Source organism: Neolamprologus multifasciatus, chromosome 11 (assembly GCF_963576455.1).
Source record: "Neolamprologus multifasciatus chromosome 11, fNeoMul1.2, whole genome shotgun sequence".
Lineage (NCBI taxonomy): Eukaryota > Metazoa > Chordata > Actinopteri > Cichliformes > Cichlidae > Neolamprologus > Neolamprologus multifasciatus.
In genome coordinates this window covers 27,403,291-27,426,892 of record NC_140449.1, presented here as the reverse complement: position 1 = coordinate 27,426,892, position 23,602 = coordinate 27,403,291, and the positions used below count along the sequence as shown (strand labels likewise).

General features: G+C 37.9%; 4 protein-coding genes across 14 annotated transcripts in view; 2 read left to right on the top strand and 2 right to left on the bottom strand.

Moving 5' to 3' along the window:
• Positions 1-2,009: 2,009 nt before the first annotated feature.
• On the top strand, positions 2,010-4,480 carry irgq2 (immunity-related GTPase family, q2). Its single transcript, XM_085178565.1, has 2 exons — positions 2,010-2,125; positions 2,720-4,480. Exon 2 carries the CDS (start codon positions 2,722-2,724, stop codon positions 3,859-3,861), a length of 1,140 nt encoding a protein of 379 aa, XP_085034691.1. The 5' UTR covers positions 2,010-2,125; positions 2,720-2,721; the 3' UTR covers positions 3,862-4,480.
• LOC146508685 (B-cell receptor CD22) lies at positions 4,116-16,012 on the top strand. Of its 2 annotated transcripts, XM_085178541.1 has the most exons (17): positions 4,116-4,220; positions 4,517-4,591; positions 4,689-5,090; positions 5,468-5,743; positions 6,313-6,561; positions 6,833-7,111; positions 7,241-7,522; positions 7,927-8,193; positions 8,637-8,909; positions 9,295-9,555; positions 10,026-10,104; positions 10,199-10,262; positions 10,345-10,481; positions 10,689-10,746; positions 11,325-11,419; positions 11,503-11,560; positions 11,821-16,012. In XM_085178541.1, the coding sequence occupies exons 2-17, from the start codon at positions 4,543-4,545 to the stop codon at positions 12,049-12,051; spliced, it is 3,060 nt and encodes a 1,019-aa protein (XP_085034667.1). In that variant the 5' UTR covers positions 4,116-4,220; positions 4,517-4,542; the 3' UTR covers positions 12,052-16,012. The 2 variants fall into 2 exon arrangements, with proteins under 2 accessions (XP_085034667.1, XP_085034666.1); XM_085178540.1 differs by lacking the exon at positions 4,116-4,220 and having other exon boundaries at positions 4,489-4,591.
• Positions 11,581-17,929, bottom strand: LOC146508684 (myelin-associated glycoprotein-like). Of its 3 annotated transcripts, XM_085178551.1 has the most exons (11): positions 17,740-17,929; positions 17,325-17,396; positions 16,813-17,178; positions 16,429-16,725; positions 15,755-16,012; positions 15,412-15,672; positions 14,575-14,841; positions 14,175-14,471; positions 13,987-14,077; positions 13,550-13,619; positions 11,581-13,069 (listed from the first exon to the last, which is right to left on the bottom strand). In XM_085178551.1, the coding sequence occupies exons 2-11, from the start codon at positions 17,368-17,370 to the stop codon at positions 12,839-12,841; spliced, it is 2,184 nt and encodes a 727-aa protein (XP_085034677.1). In that variant the 5' UTR covers positions 17,371-17,396; positions 17,740-17,929; the 3' UTR covers positions 11,581-12,838. The 3 variants fall into 3 exon arrangements, with proteins under 3 accessions (XP_085034677.1, XP_085034675.1, XP_085034676.1); XM_085178549.1 differs by lacking the exon at positions 17,740-17,929 and having other exon boundaries at positions 16,813-17,353; XM_085178550.1 differs by lacking the exon at positions 17,740-17,929 and having other exon boundaries at positions 11,581-13,054; positions 16,813-17,353.
• phldb3 (pleckstrin homology-like domain, family B, member 3) overlaps positions 17,893-23,602 on the bottom strand; it is a 26,298-nt gene continuing 20,588 nt past the window's right edge. For 7 of the 8 annotated variants that reach the window (XM_085178558.1, XM_085178555.1, XM_085178554.1 and 4 more), the window contains 4 exons: positions 23,389-23,532; positions 22,512-22,722; positions 22,162-22,247; positions 17,893-19,935 (listed from right to left, as the gene is read on the bottom strand). In XM_085178558.1, the coding sequence (XP_085034684.1) occupies positions 19,801-19,935; positions 22,162-22,247; positions 22,512-22,722; positions 23,389-23,532 (576 nt within the window). In that variant the 3' untranslated portion in view covers positions 17,893-19,800. The remainder of the gene's footprint in view (positions 19,936-22,161; positions 22,248-22,511; positions 22,723-23,388; positions 23,533-23,602) is intronic. The other variant, XM_085178556.1, reaches the window with a different exon arrangement.

The window sequence follows — 23,602 nt, the reverse complement described above, 5'->3', positions numbered from 1 at the left end:
TGTGGCTTTAACCCTTTCACGCATAGTGGTTTGTATTCCAGCACACTTGCACATAGATCACTACACTGGACACTGATGTGTCACTCCCTACCCTGCCACCCAGTCAGAACATATGTTGTCCACCTAAGTGGACATGAAGAAAACTAAATGTTTAAAAAAATGAAGTTCAAAAATCTTGTTTGCATGCATAAAGATGAATAAAAATACTTAAAAAAAAAACTGATTGAGGTTGTCATATGCATGCATGAAAGCGTTAAAAAGACTTTAAGCTTGACTAAGAAATGTATGTTTAATTAAAGTGAACATCAAAGTTCATGTTCGTGCACTATTCGTGCGGTGGGCTATTTTGAGAACTTTGCTTTTAATAGATAAGATCAATACCACAGACACAGGCTCGCAGCTTACATGTGGTATTGCAAAGACAAAAGCTACTGCTCTGTCTGTCTGCCCAAAGTTCAGGACTATAACCATACGTTTTGTTTTTTTAATCCACACAGAAACAGACATGTAAAAAACAAAAAAACAAACTGTAACACATTAACTACATCTTGCCCACAGGTTTCCTAGCAACTTGGTTCTAATGTCAAGTTGTCACCCAGCTGTGACAGTAAGTTATGGTTGAGAAAATCTGGTATAGAAGTAAAACAATAGTCCCCTGCTGTCAAATAGATGAGGAGTTACTCACAGATGGAACCTAAAATAACATCTGACGCTTAGCAGGTGCTAGTTATTTTGCATACAGGGTTTCTCTAAAAATAAGAAGGGGGAAACTCTGTATCATTTTTCATGACTTTTGAACATGCAGTACTGCATAGCTCTAACAGTTTTAACGGTTGTTCCTCTTTATTAGTAATGCCAAAAAAGAATTTAATAAATGAAAGAAAAACAAAACTGTCAGGATGCTCTTTCACTGTGTCAACACTGATAAAGAAAGAAGCAGAGGTACAGAAACAGATGCTGAACTGTAGCACTACCATGAGGACATCTCCATATCATTCAGTGTTGTTCTATATACCCTAAATAAATCTGCTGGTTTAGGGCTTAACCTCAAGTGTAATTTCCAGTCAGATCTTATAATCTGAATTATAGACAGCTATCGGGGAATATTCATAATCTTTATTATTAGTTTATTAAGTGTAGGTTCAAACCTTGGTTTGTATAATGATGATTTACTTTAGTCAAGGTCATAAACCCAGTTACAGTGCAAAAGATACAATCCCAATACAAATATATAGTTAGGTTGTAAATTGAAGCTTCTCATTTTAAAATTTATGGCAATCACTGACCTTTTGGTGGTATAATGTCATCCTATTTTTTGCCTGACATAGGATTATAGCTGCTCAACAGTGCTGGGTCTTCTTTGCCATATATATATATTCATATTATGATGCACAACTGTGCAACATGTTTGCAGCTGGTGAAACATCTGGACTGTAGGCAGAGTCTTTAGTAGATTAGCATTGTCTTGCTACAATATGCACAGCTTTCCCTGAACAAAACATTACATACATGGGAGCATTTATTGCTCTAAAACCTGTGTATACATTTCAGCACTGGCGGTACCTTTCTAGATGTACAAGCTGCCAATTCCGCAGGCACTGATGTACCGCCATACCACTAATGGCTATGAGCACTAATAACAAGGTTGATTGTCCTCTTTAGTATGCAGAAAGTTTTATCTGTTTTTTTTTAAAGAATTCTGAAATAGTTCCTATATATATATATAGATACACATGTATAAAATATTAAGATGTAATTCTTGGCCCGATAACAGTAACTATTTGTGACATTTTGCTTATTTTGAAAAAGTATATATTACACCTTAAATAAAATGCTATTACAAAGTAAGTTCTACAGCTGTATCTTATTTATATTCTGGCAAATGCCTTTGCCTTCTAGTGGCTAACATATGTTAGCCACTAACTTCGCACATTCTGTTTAATCATGTATGTGCTTAAAGTGATTTTGGATTAGGGCTGAGTTTATAGGATTAGAACTTTCCACTAGCTGGATGGAGCCTTAAATAGATCAACCTGAAGCTGTCAGTGCTTCAGAGCTGTGGGAGAATCACTGTTTGACAGCAAAATATTTCAGCGATAGGACCATTTCTGTTCCAGACGTGCAGGTAGGTGTAGTATTGTTGACTGGAATTAACAGCAATGTATTTTTAACATTTCAGCATTTATCTTCATCAATTTTATTCTGTTAAGTCTTTATCTTTTATTTTTTTTTGCCTCTGTGGGCTTCAAACTATCTATGAAAACAGATGAGAATATTAGAGAGGACATTTCTGTCAGTGAAAAGATTTCCTGCATGTTTGTATATTGAACCATCAGAAAACAACAGCAGATTTGTTTATTGATTATACCTTAAATTAACACTGTAGAGCAGATAGAAGAAAACAGAAAACTGATGTTTTTAAATCATCAAAAAATACTGTTTACAGCTCTTTAGTAAGTCGTTTTCTCCTCCTTTCTGTTAGCCCAAAGTTATTATTGTTTTTGATTCATGGTTGATTTTTCAAAGCTACCCTTTATCAATTTGCCAGCTGTGATAATCTCTATTTTTATACTTCAGAAAGATAATAAAGTGTTTTAGAGCTGTATTTTTTTCTTTTTCTTTTCTTTTTTTTTTTTTTTTACAAAATATTCACATTAACTTTCTATTTAAAACATTTTTAAGGCCTTTTTAAATAATCGTACTTTTTGTCTTTCTTTAGCAATGGCTGATGTCTTCAGAGGCCTAAACCTCCTTGAAACCCTTAAGGAATCTATTGAGAGCAATAGGTTATCAGATGTTAAGGACGCAGTGGAAGACCTCCTTATCAGCAGGATCAATTTGGGTGTGGTGGGGGACCGTGGGGAAGAAAAAGCCTCTTTCATGAACTCCCTCCGTGGTCTTGGGGCTGGCGATGAGGGAGCAGCTCCTTCTCCAGCCTCTGTTCCTCCAGATGGTTTAGCAGGCTACCCTGACCCCAAACACCCTGACTTTCGCCTGTGGGACCTGCCACCTGTTCCAGACATATCTCCATTTGAACCAGAGGGATACATGGATAGATACAAGTTCCTCCGCTACAATGCAGTCTTTATGACATCCACACAGACAGTCCAACCCAACAGTGTAGATGTTTTCTTGGAGGCCCTTTCCCTGCAGCGACAAACGGTGTATTTCATTCTCTTAGCTTCAGTTAAGGACTCAGAAAAGATCCTGGAAGAAAAAAAGAAAGCCAGTCTGGAAGTGCTGAAATCAAAGGGTATGGCACAGCCTAAAGTCTACCTGGTCGGACCAGCTGCCCTGGAGAAGTTTGACTTCCCTACTCTATTAGCAGATATGAGTAATGATCTTCCAGAGATCCGAGCACACGCCCTTGTCTTAGCTCTACCAACACTCACCTCAGCTCTGGTCACTCAAAAAAAGGAAGCATTCAAAGCATTAGTATGGGCAGCTGCCTCACTGTCAGGTGGGGTATCAGCAATTCCTGTTCCCCTTGTTGCATCCATGGTGGACTCAAGTATAGGAGTGCGAATCTTGACCAAAGCACGGTTATCTCTTTGCCTGGATGATGAATCCGTGGAGCGATTAGCCCAACAGCGAGGCATGGAACCTACAAAACTTAAAGAGTTACGAAACTCTGTGTTGTCAGTGGAGGTTAGCAAGGGTGAAGTGAAAAGGAGGTTGGCGGCAGCAGAGAAGGACTTGGCCACTGTTTCGTCAAAGCTGCTGGAGATGGCGATGCCTAGAAATGCCCGTTCAGTCAGCCGCTCCTTTGCTGCTATGCTGCGGGCTTTAAACAGTGCTATTGATGAGATGGCAGCTGATGCTCAAAACATACTAGCGGCTGTTCATGCAAAGGCGAAATAAAGGCAAATGTTTGGGTTTTTTAATGTTATGTTCAAAAGTGTAGTACAAAAGTACACTGTTAACACCACGTGAGCATAAATTCTGCAAATAAACGCCAAGCACTTTAAGATTATCTGTTCCTGTTATGAATAAATACATAAAATAAGCTTTCACTTTTAATAGTTGGTTCTTTAAATAGATGAAGTGGGAGGAACTGAATGTGTACTGTAACAGGCATGTTGAAAATTTGCCTTCAGATTCTCCTCTAGCTTGACTGGGCATGCAAATATTTTCAAGATTTTAAGTCAACTGTGAAACCTTCCTTTTTGCTACTTTAGAAGAGATCATGCATTCTGCATACTGTAAGTGGGTCCTCTAAGGTAAGAATATGCTTTTTTGTACTTTTTATGAAAAGCTCTTCTACACTTCCTCTACTTATGAACTCAGTTGATAAAGTTATCTCTGTCAGCAATCGTTGTCCTTTTCAAACATTTCATTAACCACAAAGGTACCAGAAAATGCAATAGCTGTCTCAAAGCTGTAAAAAAAATTTTCAAAGTAGCTGATTTGGATTAACCACAAAATGCTACTTTGTACACTATGACTTGATTGCATTAAAAATGTTCTGGGATCGGCCAAAGTGTGTACAAATTATTGTTTGTTTTTTTTATTGCAGAGACCAGGCTTTAGCCCATTGTGAAAATGAACGCTCATACTTTTGACTGGTTGATGTTGCTGACTCTAATAAAAAGTAGGTGTTTTATGAGTCCTTGATGATAACTTTTTTCAACAGCTCCACTGGGGTCACATTTGTTTACAAACTTCCAATCTTTCTCTCATCACTATAGGTTTTTCTTGTAACCCCTTCAGTCTAAAAGACTCTATCCTAACAGCTACAGAAGGGTCCTGCATTGAAATTGAATGCACGGTTTCAACAGTGGACAACTTTAACAATGCATACTGGTTTTGGATGAAAGACCCAGTATATGAAAACCAACAATATAATGCCACTATCATTTACAGTTCATCGAAAACAGAACGTCCTGTCAATCCACAGTTTGTAAACAGAGTCAAATATGTTGGCTCTGAAGATACAAAATGGAAAAATGTTCCTTCAGGCTCACCAGAGAAATGCAGTGTTTTGATCCACGACCTAAAAATAACTGACAGTGGAAACTATTCTTTTAGATTTGTAGGAGAAGGTAAATATAAATGGGTAACTAACCCATTTACAAGCCTCACAGTTGCAGGTAAGTACAAAGATCAGAATACTGAAAATAATTTACATATACTTAAATTTATACTCTATACTTACTCTATGACTATAGAGTTTTTAAAATGCATTTTTATTAGAATGGAAAAATTGTGGCTTAATAATAATAAAATAAACTGGAAAATGTTAACATTTTTACTTAGCAAAGATGCCTTGACACATATTTTATTTTGATAAAATGGTAAAAATAAAACTACAATACTATCTCTCCACTTTTCACATCTATTTGGCCTTTTCATGAAAACCAGAAATAAATTGAATGATCATTTCAGTAATGCTCTCTCTTGTCATATTATTTTTACAGTTTATCGTATTACCTATTATATTATTCTTGATGTTGTCTTCTATTGGCAGATAATCCATGTCCACTCACTTTTGAGGAACCAAAAACTGTTACTGAAAATGACAATGTAACACTTACTTGCCACACACTGACCTCGTGTACTTCAGACACAGAAATCAAAGCTTTGGGACCACGTTCGCCATCATTAATACAATCTAAAAAAAGTCCTAAAACAGCCACACTGAGTTTTAAAGTCACTTGGGAGGATGATGGGAGGATGTTTTCATGCCAAACAGAGAACAATACAGATCCATGTTTGATTCGGAATATCAGCCTCACTGTAGGATGTAAGTTCATAACCAGAAATGTTTTCTACTGAAGTGTGGACATAATTACTAATTATGCATAAGATATGAATGAGGTTGAATGAAGGGTCCAACATGGACTAAAATAATTAAATTGTTACTTTATTAGGAAATTGGTTTACTGAACAATAAAAATTTCAACTCTTTGTTAGCTGGTATTATTTCTCTTATAAAAAAAAATAATTATCTGCAAAAAAATCTGTTAATTCTGTGTCAGAATCAGATTAGAAGAAAGTGATACAATTTTCTAAGTTGATTTAAGATCTACCACCAAAAAATGATCTTGTTCTGCTACAAGATGAAAAATAGAAAAGTTGTGTTTTTCTGTTTTTTCTAAGTCATTTCAGAAAACCTGAATTGGTACAGTGTGACACCTGCGTTGTAATAAATGTGATTAGCTATTTTCACCTTGCTGCATTTGGGAGTATATGGATGTATCTGAAATCCAATACTTGTTCTATTCTGTATATTTCATTTGTGTAAACAATCAACACACTGTGTACTTGTATGCACACTATTTGCTAATCTGTATTGATTTGCCTTTTGAACAGATGCTCCCAAAGACATGTCTACAACTATAAGCTCTAAAGTTGTAAAGGAAGGAGAGTCTGTCAGTTTCACTTGCTCTGCTAAAGGACAACCTGAGCCCACTTTTAAATGGACTAAAGATGGTCGAGATCTTGACTCAAATGCCAATTGGATGATCTCATCAATTAATGCATCACAGAATGGATCATATACCTGTAAAGCTGAAAACAAACATGGGAGTAAAGACTTAGTGGTGACTGTTGAGGTTATTTGTGAGTATTGTTTCACATTAATTATGTTGATCTATTCTTACAAATTTTTAGCAAATGTCATCATACCTGAATGCCTTTTAATGGGTTTGTATCTCAGTGGTTTAAACGTATGTTGGTGCAGTTTAAGATATTGTCGTTGTATTTGGCATAAGCCTTTATTTTTTATGAGAATCCTGTATTTTAGCATTTTTTAGTTCTGATTTATCAGCCCAGTATTTTCAGCGCTGATTATTACAATGAATCAACTTTACCAAATACTCTTCTGTTATAGATGCCCCTGATGTTTACATAGAGATTTCAGGGGAGCCTGAAAGAAGGACAAAAACTATTATACAAGGAGATAAAGTCACTTTTACATGTTCTGTTAAGAGAAGCAACCCATCACCAGACTCTTTTACTTGGCTGAAAGACACAAAAGACAAAACACGTATTGGTTCAAAACAGATAACTGTTGTTGAAAACATACAGCCAGAAGACAGTGGTAAATACACATGTAGTGCCAAGAACAAAGTGGGCTCTGGATCAGAAACTCTTCAACTTACGGTTCAATGTAAGTTTTACACCTCTGTGTTCCATATGTCTATGAACATAACAGAGAAAATAAAAATAAATTAGTGCTGATGCTGTATTGACTGTTTTAGTATCAAAAATATTCCAAAAACTATTTATTGTTTTCCAGACAAACCAAGGAAAACTACCATTTCTATCCATCAAACAAGTGTGAAAATTAATACAGCCGCCACATTCACTTGCTTAACTGATGCATATCCAGCCCCTTCAAGCTATTCCTGGTTCCATTATAAGAAGACTGACATCTCCCAGAAGAAGATGCTCAGGGTTTTCAAAGAAACTCTTCACTTAGAAAAAGTAAAAAGAGCAGATGAAGGATGTTACATATGCAACGCGAGCAACAGCATTGACACAGGGAACACTAGTAAGCCAGTGTGCATAGAAGTGTTGTGTAAGTACTCTGCTGACATATTAAAGTTTCTCTGCACTTTGTTTTAGGACTGAATTCACTTTATCAATCAGTACCATCAAAAAAAAAAAATGCATACATGCTTTTTCAGATCAATGTGATTATTACTGTTGTAGCATAGTGTTAGATGAAGCTGCACTTACCTAATGACAATTACTTAGTATGTTAACTGTCAAGCAAACTTGTCGGTGTCAAATTAAATATTGTAACCCAAGTAAAAGCTCAAATTTGACTTAAATGCAACTTTTATACAAAGAAAATAAAAACATACTGCGTCATTTAGTGAATGCTGGTTCAGAATAGAGCTGACATTCTGTTTAAGGACTGATCTTGTAATATCATTCAGCATGTTAAAAATGATGCTCACAGGTGCTTCCTCTCCACAGTTCCTCCCAATAATACCAATCTGTACATGACTGAGTTGGTCACTGAAGGTGAGCCTGTCGAAGTCAACTGCTCTGCTGAAAGTTTCCCACCGCCAACTTTCACCCTGGCAAGATATTCTAAATCAAATTCTCAGACTCCAGAATGGATAACTTTAGACAACTCCTACAAATTTAACGCAACTTCAACAGATGCAGGCTTTTACACCTGCAATGCCTTCAACAGCGAAGGAAACCAGTGGAGCTCAAAAAAGCAACTGGTGGTGAAATGTAAGCAATTGAGTGATGCATGTCTTTGTCATATATATGTTACATCCAACACAATTATATTCTGATAATATTCAATCATCTAATAACTGGACGACAACTTAAACTGAAATGTGATTTTAGTAGAATTTCTCAGGCAGCAAAGTTTAGCTGTTCCATACTTTCAAGCTCCTATTTTTTGTTTTTGTTTTTTTACAAAAGACACATCATCAGCTCAGGAAACAGTGCTCAAGAAGCATGGGGCATTGTTGTAATATATTAACTACTGTTGTTTTTCTTTATTAGCGGATTAGATTATTTTACAGCTGAATTTCGGCTATAATAGAATTTGAGTTGTTAATAATTTAAATATTAAGGTTATGATTTTACAGAAAGACCTTGTGATTAAAAACAAACAAATAAAAACATCATCTCATTTCTTTGTTTATAATTTGCGTTAAATGCAGATAGCCCCAGAGAGGTGAAAATAACAGGTCATCCTGATTTTATTGTAAAAGAGAATGAGTCATTAACACTGGATTGCAGTGCCAACTCGTACCCATCCGTAAGCTCCTTCACCTGGATGAAGATGATCGATGGGACGACGGAAACCACTATAAGCACTGGGACACCGTTCATTGTGAATTCTGCCAGTGTCTCTGACAGCGGGAAGTACCGCTGTACGGCCAAAAATAAAATTGGAACGGGGAAATCAGTGCAAGTTGAAGTTAAAGTTAAGCGTGAGTACACTTGAATATTTCAGTCATTGTTTCTCACCAACAACAGAGTATCCACACGTCTGATACTTTGCTTTGTAATTATTTACTCGTTTCATCTAAACTTCAAATATGACATGGACTCTAACAAGTGGTTGATTTTACTGGTTTTAGTTTTTCATTCTGGGATAAGTAAAATGCTTTAGAAAGGTCATTCAGGTTGTGCCACATGTGCGCTTTGGACCAGCAACTAAGGGATATGAGAAAGGAACATTTCTAACTCTAGATGAAGCAGCTTTGAATAGAGCAACTGTACATTGTCATTTTAAAACTTTCCATATTTAGCTATACTGTCTGTTTTTGAAGTCATTATTTTGCATTTCCATTTCTTCTTTTTTCCTCTGTTTAGATGCTCCAAAATTCACAAAGATTGAAAAAGAAAAGGAAGAGCAGCATGGTGAAGTGACAAGAGTGAAACTGAGCTGCATCAGTCAGTGCTATCCTGAAGTCACACAATATTCATGGTACCAGAGGATAAACAAAAAAGAGAGCAAAAATCTAACAATCGGTAAGGATATTTTTGTGAGATCAGATCAGCCTGGGGAGTACTACTGCGTGGCAAAAAACAAGATTGGTGAAAGATCATCTGAGCCAATAAAGCTATTTGACGGTGAGTGAATTCCAAAGGCATTGACCTGTATCTCTACTGTGCATTATTTTTTATATAATAATACATTTAAATTATATTTTTCCTTTTTTTAATACGTATATAAAATTTTGTAGTGGTGTAGAGTGGGGTCATGTTAACAAGCCATCAACATTTGTTTTAACAATATTTAATAAGCTCAACTTATTCATGTCCAGGTATTTACAAATCAGTGCCTATTATCCATCACCTACTCCTGCTTAATGTCTGTGTAATCAAAGTAAACATGTGTCAGGTTACCCTTATTTGAAAAGTACATTTAAACAGAACAAAGAAAAAAAATCATACACACAATGTGCGTATGCCCTTAAAAGTAACACTGCCCATTTAGTTGTCTTGGTGGAGGTTTGTGCTCTTTGGGTGCTTTTTGTTCTTCTGTGCTACCTGTTCACAAATCTCTCTATATACTGATGTTCTGTCTCTTCTAACCGCAGACACAGTTATGAAGATTGTGAAGATCTTCTTGCTTTGTCTTATTTTTCTAATTGTATGCATACTCATCTTTTTGTACAGGTAATATACAAAGTAAATAACAAATAGTTTCCATTAGAGAAACGTGATCAGGTGATTGGCCTGTATGACTGCTCTTCTGCCCCTTTGTTTACAGACGCAGAAGGAACAATTTAATTCAACAAAGAACTACAAATGTGTGGTCCTGGAGTAGTTTTCTGGTATTAACTCATATTTTAAATCTTTTGAATTGTTAGTGAAATGAAACAAAAATGATGCATTTCCATCTGTGAACTTAATCAGGGTTCCTGGAATGGAGTCAGCAGGAGCAGCGGCAATCAGAGTGGTTTGGCAGAGCCGTTCAGGAGCAGAGATGACCTCTTGCTAAACCAGCCATGTCGACCAAATGCCCAACGACCCCAGCGTCATCCAGACAGCACGTAAGTCAGCAGCAGCTTGCACTGTCCAGCTCAGAACAAGGGACACATTATTGGCAGGGGAGCTGGGTGCTGCTGCTCACTCTTTCGTCAAAGCACCCATTTAACATCATTCAGTTATGAATGGCACACTGAGAGTCTGCTCAGCTTTTGAATGGTTCTGATTCTGAATGTGCATTTTTTATTTTTAACATCATTATTTTTCCACAGGACTGCATCCAACGTGAACACCGTTTACTCTGTTGTGAATCTGCCCCAAAGCAAACAGGTGATCCAATGATATCAGAGCAAGCTCAACAAAGACAAATCCATTTACAAATGAATAAATAAATGAAACTTTAATAGTGACAATATTAAAGTATAATGAAAGTATACTGAGAATTGGGTATATTTCAAAGATTACCCGTTCCTGTTTTACTGCACAGCCTCTTTTCATTAAATAGACATAAAACACTGCACAACTGGAAAAATCAAATGTATATATTATATACATTTAAGTTAAATATGTATTGTTAACTCTTAAAATGTTATTAACTTCTAATTATGCCAGTGAAAAAACATCCTAATGTTTTATAAAAATCATTCAGACAAATGACCTTTATCAGCAATGACCTTTATTAACCACTAAAAACATGTTTCCGTACTTTAGAGGCTCTGTAGAAAATAATAAAATAAAAGGTCAAGAGTAGTTTTATCTCCACTAATCCAGCCTTATGCTTATGCTGTCCCTTACTGTTAATATATATCTGTCAGTATAGTTATTAATTATCCTTCATGTAAGGCATGAATGAACTGATTCAGTTGCTACTCTACATTCATTGACAAGTTCTCTCTGCATTTGCTCAGGCTGCCTCTGCACAAAACCCAATCAAAGGACATGGTGGAAACATGGGAAATGATTCTCTCAACTACGCTTCTGTGTTCTTTGTGAATAGAAAAAAGTGAGAATTCAGTTTTGCATATAAAAGGAGCCTAAATCATATGTTATTACGTGACTTCTTTTATGACAATATGTTTTTCCCAGGGATCCAGAAGAGGATGCTGAGTACTCTGTGGTGTCAAAGCCTAAGAAGTCAAAAGTGGTAAGAAAGCTCAAAATGCCTTTTTTTCCCCTGTATCTCATTCGGTTTATTAGCTTATTTCATTGTATTTGTATTGTATTTGTATATCATATACTCATTGTATATGATATACAAATACAAATAAAAATAATTGCCGCAAGGAAAATTAAGTTAAGGCAAAGTAAAGAATGAAAATGATCTTCAACAAGGGTTATTTTTGTACATCAAATCCAGACACTATCAGAAATTATGACACCGTTTTGTCACTTTTTGTCATCTAGACAGAACAAGAAGTGCAGGAGGACTATGAGAACATCGGCGAAGAACTTCCACCCAAACCTCCATATACATATAACTTTGACTCAGACACAGATACCAGTGAAGATGAGGTGGAGGTCAACTATGCTCATGTGAACATTAAGCCAAAGTCTGACCACCAGCGAGCAAAGAAAGACTCCAGCAGCAGCAGCAGCAGCGAAGATGAAACTCAGTACTCTCAGGTCAAAATTTGACTAAAAAGGCTTTGATCCTATTCAGACATCTCTACCAGTTTGTGCCATGGACGTTCTAAAATATATTTGCCAGGCTAACTATACTGAACAAGGCTTGTATTACTTCATTGTTTCTTTTTTCCTTCCTGGGATATAATTTTAGCTTTCCTTTATGTATAGTAATAAGTCCCCACAAGTACACAAACCTATCTTTTTATCATAGATGTAAGACTGTTGGGGAAGTGTATATGGATAAGTGATAAAATGAAATGACTGCTGTTGTAAAATTGTGCTCCCATCCTCCTGCTGAGTTTTTTAATGTATATATCTGTCTTGAAATGAAAGTACTTTACTGTATGCATAGATCCATTTCATAACCTGCTTTGACACAAGCTGTTGTTTGATGGCAAACTTGACTGCAGGGCCAGTTACTCTTTTAATCACATAATAATACAAAGTTGTCAATAAAAACAAGTGCCTAACAAGTTTTAGGTTGTACCTGCTTCTTACACACTCCACAAAGGTTTTTTAAAATTAGACAAAGGTTAGTCATATGCATATAGTTAAAGATTCAACCTCAGCATACAGATATGTCTTTTTTTTCTGTCACACAATTTTTACTAGTAAGACAAGAGAAGAATTTACAGTCGAGGATCAAAACCAGGGCCGGAGGGAATCTCCAAACTCCTGGGCTTCTGCTGTCAATTCCTCTAAAGCTAAGTGACCACTTTCTCATCAACCCTTCATGTAAGTCCCTTAGCATCTTTCTGTCTTCCCAAATGAGCATCTGCAAGTGAAGTGTTTCTTCCTACTTTGCATCTCCTCCATTGCTTGGTGCTTCTTGACGGATCTCAGAATCCACACCAGTCTTAGAGGCCAGGCCTTTGATCTCACCTTCCCCGAGCTTACCCTCTGACCTGGCCTGAAGTTTAGCAAAGTCCACATCAGCATAATGGAGAGAGTCATCCTTGTATTCTGCTGCTTCCGCCTCAAGAACGGCTTTATTGACATAAATCACATCTGCCTTTGAAGAGTTAGTCTACAGAGAAACCACAACAGTGTGTTTCAGTAACACAGAAAATATGTTTTTTTTATATTTCAATAATGAGGTTCACTTTAACTGTGTTTTTTAAGAGCATGTGTTTTGGCATAATATATTCATATTTACTATGCAAGAAAACGTTCATTTTATCATTCAAACAGGACACACCATTAGCTCAGAGAATCAGAATATGTTTTGGAGTCTAAAGAGCTTGGAAAGAAAGACGTCTGGAAGTTTCTTGAAGACGTTTCTTCTCTCAGCCGAGAAGCTTCTTCCTCTTTCCAAGCTTTTTAGACTTGGTCTTTAGACCACGATGACCTGGATGACTGAGAACCTCCACAGACAATATGTTTTGGTGTTTAAATCACACTGACACATTGGCAAGTACACAGGAAGAGCTGGAGGCAAACTCATTCTACCACAAGTGGGGTTTTTTTTCTTCATCTAACTCATACATATGCATCAACATAAACTCACCTCATTGGTGACTAAACAGTCTGAAATATCCACAAGTCCCTTGTCAAGTGAAACATTGCCCTTCCTTTTCCTGCAACCATCACAGAAAGGTGAAAGGTTTAATTCACATTAAAGATTTTACATTGAAATATGCTTTAGGAAAAATACTTTCTCCTGGAAAATTCCTTGCCACAAGGTTAAAAACTCTAAAAGTCGTTATCCCCCTGATAATGTTTTGATTTTGTCATAATTCATGTATTACACGTGTGTTTTCAGCTTCAAGGTGGGCAGATAAAGTTTCATCAGAAGGGTGCCTTGTTGGTAATGATTTGTGGCAGCTGTGGTTACTCTATAATTAGTCAGCTTACAAAAGGAACCTTGAATTATATATTATCATTATGTATGATAATCGTAACCTACTTTGAAAATATCTGGTACCAGTGTTCTGTGTTCCTCACCTGCAAAGGCATATCAGTAGCGGTATGAAAACCAGCAACATCCCAAGTGCTCCCACTCCAGAACCAATCAGCAAAGAAAGAGTATGGAGGACTTAAAAAAACAAAACAGTCATATCAATCACTAAAAGATGCAAATGACACAACAGAAAAGCCAAATATAAAATGAAGCTTCCTACGGATTTCTTTACCTAGCTGAGTTTCACTGGAGGATATATTGAAAGCTATACTATCAGACCCCAGGGAGTTGCTGCTCAGGCACACCAGAGAGGGCATGTCTTGGCCGAAGTAGTACAGAGTGATGACGCTCCTCACGCTCGTGCTTCCCAGATTTACTTCCCGAATTGGGATATCAGCAGAGTGACTGACAAGCTCGCCAGCCAGCTGCCAAACCAGGGAGGGAAGCGGGTTCCCCTGAGTGTTACAGGTACATCGGATCTGGGACAAAATCTTCACACAGCGGGAAGAAAATAGGATCTCTGGAGCAACTGAGACAAAGAAGGTAATGGGTTAACAGAATAGGCTTATGGGCGCTTTTCTTGGGGAAACATAAAGGCTTCAAAGGAATGAAAACAAGAATAAGAGTCTTACATGTGACATCAATGCTGACAGGCTCTGAGCATTCAGCTCCATGGACATTCAGAGCTTCACAATAATACTGATCATCTGAGAGTTTGGTCACATTGAAGGTGAAGTGTTGCTCAAAGCCCACCGCTTCCTTTTTCCTTCCTGCCACCTGGAACCAGGTGAAGTTCACCGCTGCTGGATTGGCGATGCTTGTGCAAGTCAGAGTCACAGAGCTGCCATCCAGCACAGGACCAGAAGGATCAACAGACACTGAAGTATTTTTAGGAGGATCTGAAGGGAAAATAATGTTCCTTGTTAGTATTGCATCCGAAGACTTTTTTTACTTGTTTGGGAATGCATATTCAGCCTTTCAGAAAATATATAAATTAGGATCTTCTGGTGCAAGTTTTAGGACAGAAAGTTATTAATTGATATATAATAATACTTTTTTCTTTTTCTTTGTGATTCATATTATTCCTTTTTGATAGAATTAAATGTGTTTTGCTTTGGGGGGGGCTTTAATCATACTTTTCTGTGCTCTTACAGCTTGATGAGGACACAAATTAAACAAAACAGCTACACATACATTCAGACACTGGCACACATGTGGACACAGTGGAGCTCAGTCATGATGGACTCAGAAGGTTTTGAGGTTGTCACGCAATATGACAATGTGTTACTGTCCATAGCTCAGACACTAGTGTTGCCCTGTTAACAAGTCTTGGCCCCAGATCATGTTGGGTTGAGCACAGCTGGATATACAGTAGAGCCATGTTCAGGACGTGAGCACACTGTAGACATACAGTTCTGTTGTTTGTTTTCGGTGTAAATCAATGTCTTTACTGTGTTAAATTAACTCACACTGAATGTCCAGCTGAATTGCTGCTGACGTTTCCTCTCCCAGATCATTTTTGGCTGTACAGTGGTAATCACCGCTGTGGCTGGTGTCGGCACCGTCTATGACCAAGACTGGTCCGAGCTCCTTATCCATCTCATTATCTCTGTACCAGGTGTAGTTGGTCACTGGTGGGTTAGAGCGGCTCGTACAGATCAGAGAAACAGAGCTGCCCTCCAGAACTGGACCAGTGGGATCGACGATTACTGTCGTTTCCCTCGGGGAAACTGGAAAAATAAACAAGCATGGGTTCAGTCTATGCTGTGATCCAACATTTATAATCTGTCTTTTTGTTTCAGGGTCACTTACACTGTACGTCAATCTGAGTGATAGAAGAATTCTGGCTTCCATGACTGTTACTGACTCCACAAAAAAACTGACTGTCGACTTCTGACACTGTGGCTGAAAACTTCTTCTTTGATCCCACCACTGACACCTGATCTCCATTCACTTTGTACCAGGTGTAGCTGTCCACGGCTGGATTTGCATTAGTGTTGCAGGTCACGGTCACTGAGCTGCCTTCTTTTACAGGACCAGAGTAACTAACTGATGTGTTATTTGGAGGATCTGAAAGAGAAATATGAAATTGTTAATACACAATCTATCTGCACAGACAGATTTTTTTGGGCCACTCATAACCAGTGTCAAGCCTACAACTGGAATGATAAACATTTGTCTTTTCACATCAGCAAAATTGGATTTGTGTTTCTGGAGACCTGCCAAATGTTTACAATGTAACCATGTGTCTATCCCAGCTGTAGAGCTTGATTGCAACTTGATTGAATGGCAAAACTGAAGCTCATTGAAACAGAGTGACTTTTGAAACTATACAAAAAAAAACCCTAAACCATCTGATTAGATGTTCTTTTATAGGTTTTTTATTATCCTGGAGAAGATCAAATCAGATAATATCAGACCATAAATAAAATCATGTTATGGCATGAATGCAAACAATAAAAGAAAAGGCGATAAAATATACTCACAAAGAACACTTAGCGTCAGAATTTTTTCATACAGAAGGTCACTTTTCCCAGCTTGTCGGTTATAGACGGCAGTGCAAGAAACTTTTTGTTCATTGTGAAGGTGAGAAGCTGTGAAGTTTATCACAGAGGTCGCAGGATTAGCTTCCACTTCCTCCTCTGTGTCACCTAAAGCGGGCGACCATGTCAGAAGTGGAGGAAGAATGGGACAGTGAGAAACAGCGGAGCAGGTCAATGTCACTGCAGCTCCTTCTTCTACCTCCAGGTTCGATGGAGTTATGGTAGGTTTAGGCAGTGAATCTGAAAAGTAGAACAATCCAAAAATGACATAATGAACTAAAATGTAGTAAAGATGTATGTGTAGAATAGCAAGAGGAGGGGACAAACTCTGAGTGGATATGAGGACACTTGAAGGAAAGTTAAACTTCAAATCATTGTCACACTGCAGTCTGAAGTAATAGTTGTCATAATGGCGTGCTGGCATGTTGTTGAAGATGGTGGTGCAGTCTTTGTCACGCAGGATCCCAGTCAGGTTTCCTTGCTGGATATTTAAGCTTCCACTTGCACCAGTGAGGCTGGAATCAAACACCGGAGTTCTACTCCAGCCTTTCTTCCAGATAGCTTTACATGAATCATCCAGGAATTCCTCCCATTCTGGGGGCAAGGTGAATCTGCAGCGGATCAACACGCAGGATCCACTCAGTGCTTCTACAGTCTGAGGCAAGAAGACTGCCCAGTTTTGGCATAAGCTACCTGAGTTGAAGCAGCAGACATATGACATTAGGTAAAGTAAAGTAAACATTCTAATTACCGCCAACATAAAGGTTCTGCATTTGCATCTACATGTGAGGAAAGACTGATAAGTCCCTGGCAACATGACTGAAATTAAAATAACATACCTTGAAGTAGACTGCATATAAAGAAAACCTTTATTGCAACCGTCATATTCGTCTGATGATCCGAGTGAGGTACTGCAAACAGGACACTTTTATTGCTTGCTATAAATGTTATTGTATGGCTAACATTCAAACATGAAAATGCAATTTAGTCTTTAGGACAAGCTGAGAGTCACACTATATCCATTCTACAAAATGTTGATGTTTTGCTGAAAATAACTAAAATATTGTTTTAAGCCTGTGAGACTTTGTTTGCTTCATTGTTTATGTAATTATTCTTTATTTGCATATGGTAATTTCCCTTTTTTGAAGGTAATAATTAACTAAAAAGAGGAAGCAATATAAAAACCATCCATGATCTTATTCTTTATCCTCAACAGTATAATATTTAGTACATTTATTAAGGTAACAGTCTTACCTTAAAAGCCAACAGAAGTGTTCAGCATACAGTGTCTTTTCTGGAAAGAAAAAAAGGTTTTTAAAAAACTAATTTGAAGTCACAAATCCTGAGATCATTTTAAAGTATACAATGATAACATTAATATTAATAAAGTTAAAATGAAGGGTTTACAAGCATTAAAGCATCAGTGGTAGTAATCCAACAAGTGAGTCATGTCAGACTGGTAGTGTGTCTGGATGTCGCACACAGCTCTTGTCAGATGTGTCCGGGGAGTGGCGTGTAGCAGAACAAGAAGGTTTTGATACTCTCTCTGTATTTCAGCTGTTTTAACCAAGTGCAGAATTGTGCATAATAATGCATTATTTGTATAATGCATTTGATCCCACTGAGAGCTTGAAATGGGAAAGAAAGGTGAATTATGAGCTGATGTTAATAGTCTACGGCACAAAGAATAAAGACAGTTCTGGTACCTTGTACCAGCAACGTGTACCTAATAAAGTGCCTGGTGAGTGTACACAGTGATGTACTTGGAAATAGCTCGACACTAAACTGATTTTCATATGTATCTTGTATATGTATCTTCTCTTATAAAATGATTTATTATCCATAATCAGAAGTCATCAGTGAACTCATATACATGGTTCCACTGGGGTTAAAAGAGAAAAATTAAGATTAAATGATACATTTAGACGATGAGAGAGAGGAGGCTGAACAGAACTGCAGTAACTACAAACGTCAGCAGAAGCAAGACGTGTGTGGGCAAGGGAGACACGTGGAAAGCTGAACATGTTACGTACGAGGTAATGACGGTGAATGAGTTTTAAGTATCTGGGGTCAACCATCCAAAGTAACTGACAATGCACAGGAGAGGTGAAGAAGAGAGGGTGAAGGTAAGGTGGGGTGGAGTGGGTGGAGTTCAGTGTCAAGTGACAAGGCAAAGCGAAGGTTTACAAGATGATAGCGAGACCTGCTGTGTGGTTTGGAGACAGTGACACTGATGAAAAGACAGCAGGCTGCCAAGATTTTCACTGGGAGTGACCAGAATGGACACGACTAAAAATCAGAGTGACAACTCAGGTTGAGCAGTTTGGGGACAAAGTTAGAGATAGCGTAGACATTTCAACCTTGCAGAGAAGCAACAGTCAATAACAGACAAAGGATGTTGCTGATGTAGTGAAGGAGGACATGCAGAGGGTTGGAGTAACACGGGAGGATGCCAGGGACAGGGTGACATGGAGCCAGATGATCTGCTGTGGCAGCCATTAAAGGGAGCAGCCGAAAGAAGAAGATGACAAACTGGATCATATCTGTAACTTCCACATTCATTCGTCAGAATTATTTATTATTGCAACCATCTTACAATAAAAATTTATTATGAATAAATGCAGAGAAAACATTTTTTTATGAATAAACTTTTAATAGTGCATAACAGTGTATGTCTTCATTTATTTGAAAATCAAACCCATAAAAATTTCTGAATAATAAATAATTTTAAAAATGTCATTTACAATGTATCTTCAATAAAAACTGAGAAAAATTTGGACATTTTAATGGGAACATCTGACAATATAAAGCAATCCAAAACATATTACAACACAAAACGGTCACAGTGTTTAACCTCGATGTGCCTCTGTAATTTAAGTACACTTATTTTTGGACTGTTACAGTGGAATGCATAGTATTGCACAGGAGTTGTTATTATGTTCACCACCTGCTGTAGTGTATTATTGCGTAGTGTACATCATTCTTGTAATGCTGGATTGTGACCAGGAGAGGGAGGTAAAACTCAGCTTAACACCTCCCAGTAACAGACACCCATTGTGCAAGCTGCTGAGTGAAGCTGCTTGTGGATTGCAGCTGGTGAACCTCTGTCGCCATCAATCACTCTGTCAGTAACAGTTTCCACAACTCAGTTTAACCACATCTGTATCTCGTGCACTTTATTCACATATTCATGAGTCCAGGTATAGAATGAGCTCCTGAGGTGGATCTTCAACAAAATCGGACCTTAGACAGCAGAGAGGGAAACACAACCCTCTTGCGCTGCCTGCCTAGAAGCAAGGATTGTAAATTCAAAAGTTAATAACGACTATGCTCGTCTGTTGCTGTGACAATAACATCCATCCAGATCCGCATGGACACTGCACTGGAAGCCACCAGAAAGAACAGACGGTCATATGTCTTCACACAGAACGTCAGACTGGGCCGTGGTGACTAAAAAGAAGGCACAGACAATGAAACCGTCATCAGCTGATGAAGCAGCAGCTTTTTTTTGCTTGGTGGTAATGCTTTTTTGTTTTGTTTGTTAAGATATACCAGTCAAAATTTTGGACACACCTATTTTAATCGTTCTTCTTTATTTTTATGACTATTTACATTGTAGATTCTCACTGAAGGCATCAAAACTATGAATGAACACGTGGAATTATGTAGCAAGCAAAAATAAAATTATATATTCTCCAAAACAGCCCCCCTTTGCTTTGATTGCTGCTTTGCACACGTTTGGCATTCTCTCGATGAGCTTCATAAGTCATCTGAAATGATTTTCCAACAGTCTTGAAGGAGTTCCCAGACATGCTGAGCACTTGTTGGTCATTTTGCTTTCACTCTGTGGTACATCTCATTCTGAACCATCTCAACTGGCTTTATGTCAGGTGACTGTGGAGACCAGGCCATGTGACGCAGCACTCCATCACTCTCCTTCTTTGTCAAGTAGTCTTTACACAGCCTGAAGGTGTTTTTGGGGTCATTGTTCTGTTGAAAAATAAATGATGGTACAACTAAACGCAGACCGGATGTGATGGCATGTCGCTGCAGGATGCTATGGTTGCCATGCTGGTTCAGTGTGCCTTCAATTTTGAATAAATTCCCAATAGTGTCACGAGCAAAACACCCCCACACCATCACACCTCCTCCCTCCAAGCTTCATGGTGGGAACCATGCGTGTAGAGAACATCCGTTCAGCTTTTCTGCGTTGCACAAAGACACAGCGGGTGGAACCAAAGATCTCAAATTTGGACTCATCAGACCAAAGCACAGATTTTCACTGGTGCTAATGTCCATTCCTTGTGTTTCTTGGTCCAAAAAATATCTTATGCTTATTGCTTTTCATTAACTTGTGATTTCTGAGGCTGGTGACTCAGATGAATTTATCCTCAGCAGCAGAGGTGACTCTTAGTCTTCCTTCCTTCCTGTTGTTTCCCTTTACTTAGCTGATTGGTTCTTGCCATAATATGATTCTAATAGATGTCAAATAGGGCTGTCAGCTGTGTACCAACCTAATTTCTGCACAACACAACCCCATTAAGAAGGCAAGAAATTCCACAAATGAACCCTGACAAGGCACACCTGTGAAATGAAAACCATTCCAGGTGATCATGAAGCTAATTGAGAGAAGGTCAAGGGTTTTCAGCATTGTCAACAAAGCAAACAGTGGCTTCTATCAAGAATCTAAAATGCAAGGCGTATTTAGAGTTATTTATCTTTTTTTTTTCTTTGCTAGATAATTCTATCTATCTATCTATCTAGATAGAATTAAATGAGAAGGTGTGTCCAAACTTTTCACTGGTAGTGTATATCCGAGTAAAACCGCTGCCCAGCAGAACAAATGTCTGGTAATAAGAGATTAATGTTACAATAATGTTTGTACTTTTTAACCATCTTTCTTTTTTCTGTCTTGCAGCATTAACTTAGCCTCTATTTGTTGTATAAGTGCAGACTGATAATCACCTGTTTCACACAACTAAGAAAAGAACAAGATCTTCTGATCACAAACTATTTCCCTGAGGATTTTCTTTGCCTCATTTATTTTTACATGGTGAAAAAGGTCACTGTAAGTAAGAGGGTTGACACTATTACTTTCTTAGAAGATGCCAGTGAGCACCAAATAAAAGTCTTACTAAGCAGTACTAATGTTACCAACAACCTACCTTTGATTTCTATTCTATTCAAATACGATGGTACATGTATCAGGTCATATCATATAAACAAAACTATTTGGAAATATAAGGTAGCAAAACAAATTTTGCAACTGGTTTACATACTACAATAAACTCAAATGCACATGTGTGTACCTGTGATAGTCATCTTAATTCTACTTGAGTTGTTTTGTTTGTGTTAACTTTACATTTCAGGAGAAAGAAAATATTTATTGGACTTCCTCTCTGCGCTATTGTAATATATTTAATAATCATTATAAATATTGGTCCTGAAAACATTCTGTAAAGAGATTCTAGAAATATTTTTTGAAAGAGTTTTGTCAGCTTTATGACTGGATGACATGTCAAGAAATGACTTTAGAACCTCTACAAAATGAGTCCAGTGCAGTTTAAGCTACATTTACAAACTGTTGCCCTTCTGATCCAAGGTCTGTGCTCAGGAACACGTGAAAAACTTCACAGATTTATTTAAAGTCCAGTTGTGTAAAATATGAGAACTCACAGAGGTGCCTGTTCGTAGATGGTCGTAGTAAACTTCCTCTATTGCTTGGAAATAAATGACTCCCTTTAGCTTCCTTTCATCACAGTCTGCAGCAAAGGTAAAAAAGGAATTTTAGAACAATAATATTGAATATTTAAGTCAATGTGAATTTTAAAAAAAATAATTCCTTGTTCTTTCTACAAAGGACAATAAAACGTAAGAAAAACATTTTAAAAATGTTTAGAATAAAAACTTTGATGTGATGTAATCTTATAATAAGTCTGACCACCTCCTAGCGTGACAGAGAAAGGTTCATTCAAACAAAGAGGCAAACACAGAGTCAGCGAGCACACCCCTCCAACCAGTCTAACCTGTATAGTAGGCTAGTCGTCTGTGGTCCATGTCAAACAGGAACCATCTCTTCTTCCAGGTTTTGACCCTCCCCCCTCGTTTGGTCAGGAAGCCCGCACAGCGTCGAGACGTCAGCCGCAGTTCCGTGCAGCCAGTCACTCCATGACCCAGAGACTCCACATGGGCCCTCAGGTCAAAGTTTGGAGAGAGGAAGAGGGGCAGGCTACGCTGCTGGAAGACAAATGGACTTTAAAGAAGCTTGAAAAACACAAAACAAACAGTCAATTTACCATGATAGACTGACTAGTTCCTATTGGAGTTTATAGTGGTTACACTTGTTTTGGGTCCCCAAAACCCCAAGGATGAGATGATAAAAATGTAAATGTCTTGGTTAAAAATGCTGGAAATCAGTTAGTTATAAAATCATGAAAAATGAAACAGAATAACAACAAAACAGGTGACATAAGCGTCAAAGCTTGCATTGTCTTTTGGTACTGCCAAAGAAACATTCTGGGAAAAAAACTGAACTGGTGAAGAGGATTTATCCATTCGCTTCTGCTTCTCCTTATCAGGGAAGGAGTCAGGGTACCGGGAGAGAACACACGCAAACACGGGGAGAACATGCAAACTGCACACGGAAAGGCTGCAGCCAGTTGGTGGATTCTAACCTCTTGCTGTGAGGCAACAGTGCTCAAAACTAATCTAACAATCCCGCGTTACAGTTTCGTGGAAACTCCTTGAATTGTGGGTAATGTCAGCATCAGGTCTCGACAAGAACATCGAGAATACATGGATTAAAAGGACTACATATGTGTGTCTGTTGCATTAGGTTTAGTCATTTTATAAGGAAAACAAAATATTTTTTTCACTAACTTATAGTTTGAATTTCATTCATACCTCAGAGGAGTTTGGGGAAGAGATGACCCTTTGTTGCTCTTCTGGCTCTGGTCTTTGTGGGGTCTCTGGCTCTGGTGGTTCTGTTCTGGAAGAATTAAGCTCTCTTTGTCTTCTCTCCTCCAACAGCAACTGTCGCTGATCTTCCTGAGTGCACACGGACATCAAAACAAATTATTATCCAAACCATTTCCAAGGTAACACAGTAAGACGGAAG

Coding starts and splice junctions, on each gene's coding strand:
- LOC146508685 (XM_085178541.1), top strand. CDS start 4,543: ATGAACGCTCATACTTTTGACTGGTTGATGTTGCTGACTCTAATAAAA. Junction 5,091..5,467: donor TACAAGCCTCACAGTTGCAG/GTAAGTACAAAG, acceptor TTCTATTGGCAG/ATAATCCATGTCCACTCACT. Junction 7,523..7,926: donor AGTGTGCATAGAAGTGTTGT/GTAAGTACTCTG, acceptor TCCTCTCCACAG/TTCCTCCCAATAATACCAAT.
- irgq2 (XM_085178565.1), top strand. CDS start 2,722: ATGGCTGATGTCTTCAGAGGCCTAAACCTCCTTGAAACCCTTAAGGAA.
- LOC146508684 (XM_085178549.1), bottom strand. CDS start 17,341: ATGCAGTCTACTTCAAGGTATGTTATTTTAATTTCAGTCATGTTGCCA. Junction 14,472..14,574: donor TGTCAGCATTGATGTCACAT/GTAAGACTCTTA, acceptor TCTTTGTCTCAG/TTGCTCCAGAGATCCTATTT. Junction 13,070..13,549: donor ACTGTTTAGTCACCAATGAG/GTGAGTTTATGT, acceptor GTTTCTCTGTAG/ACTAACTCTTCAAAGGCAGA.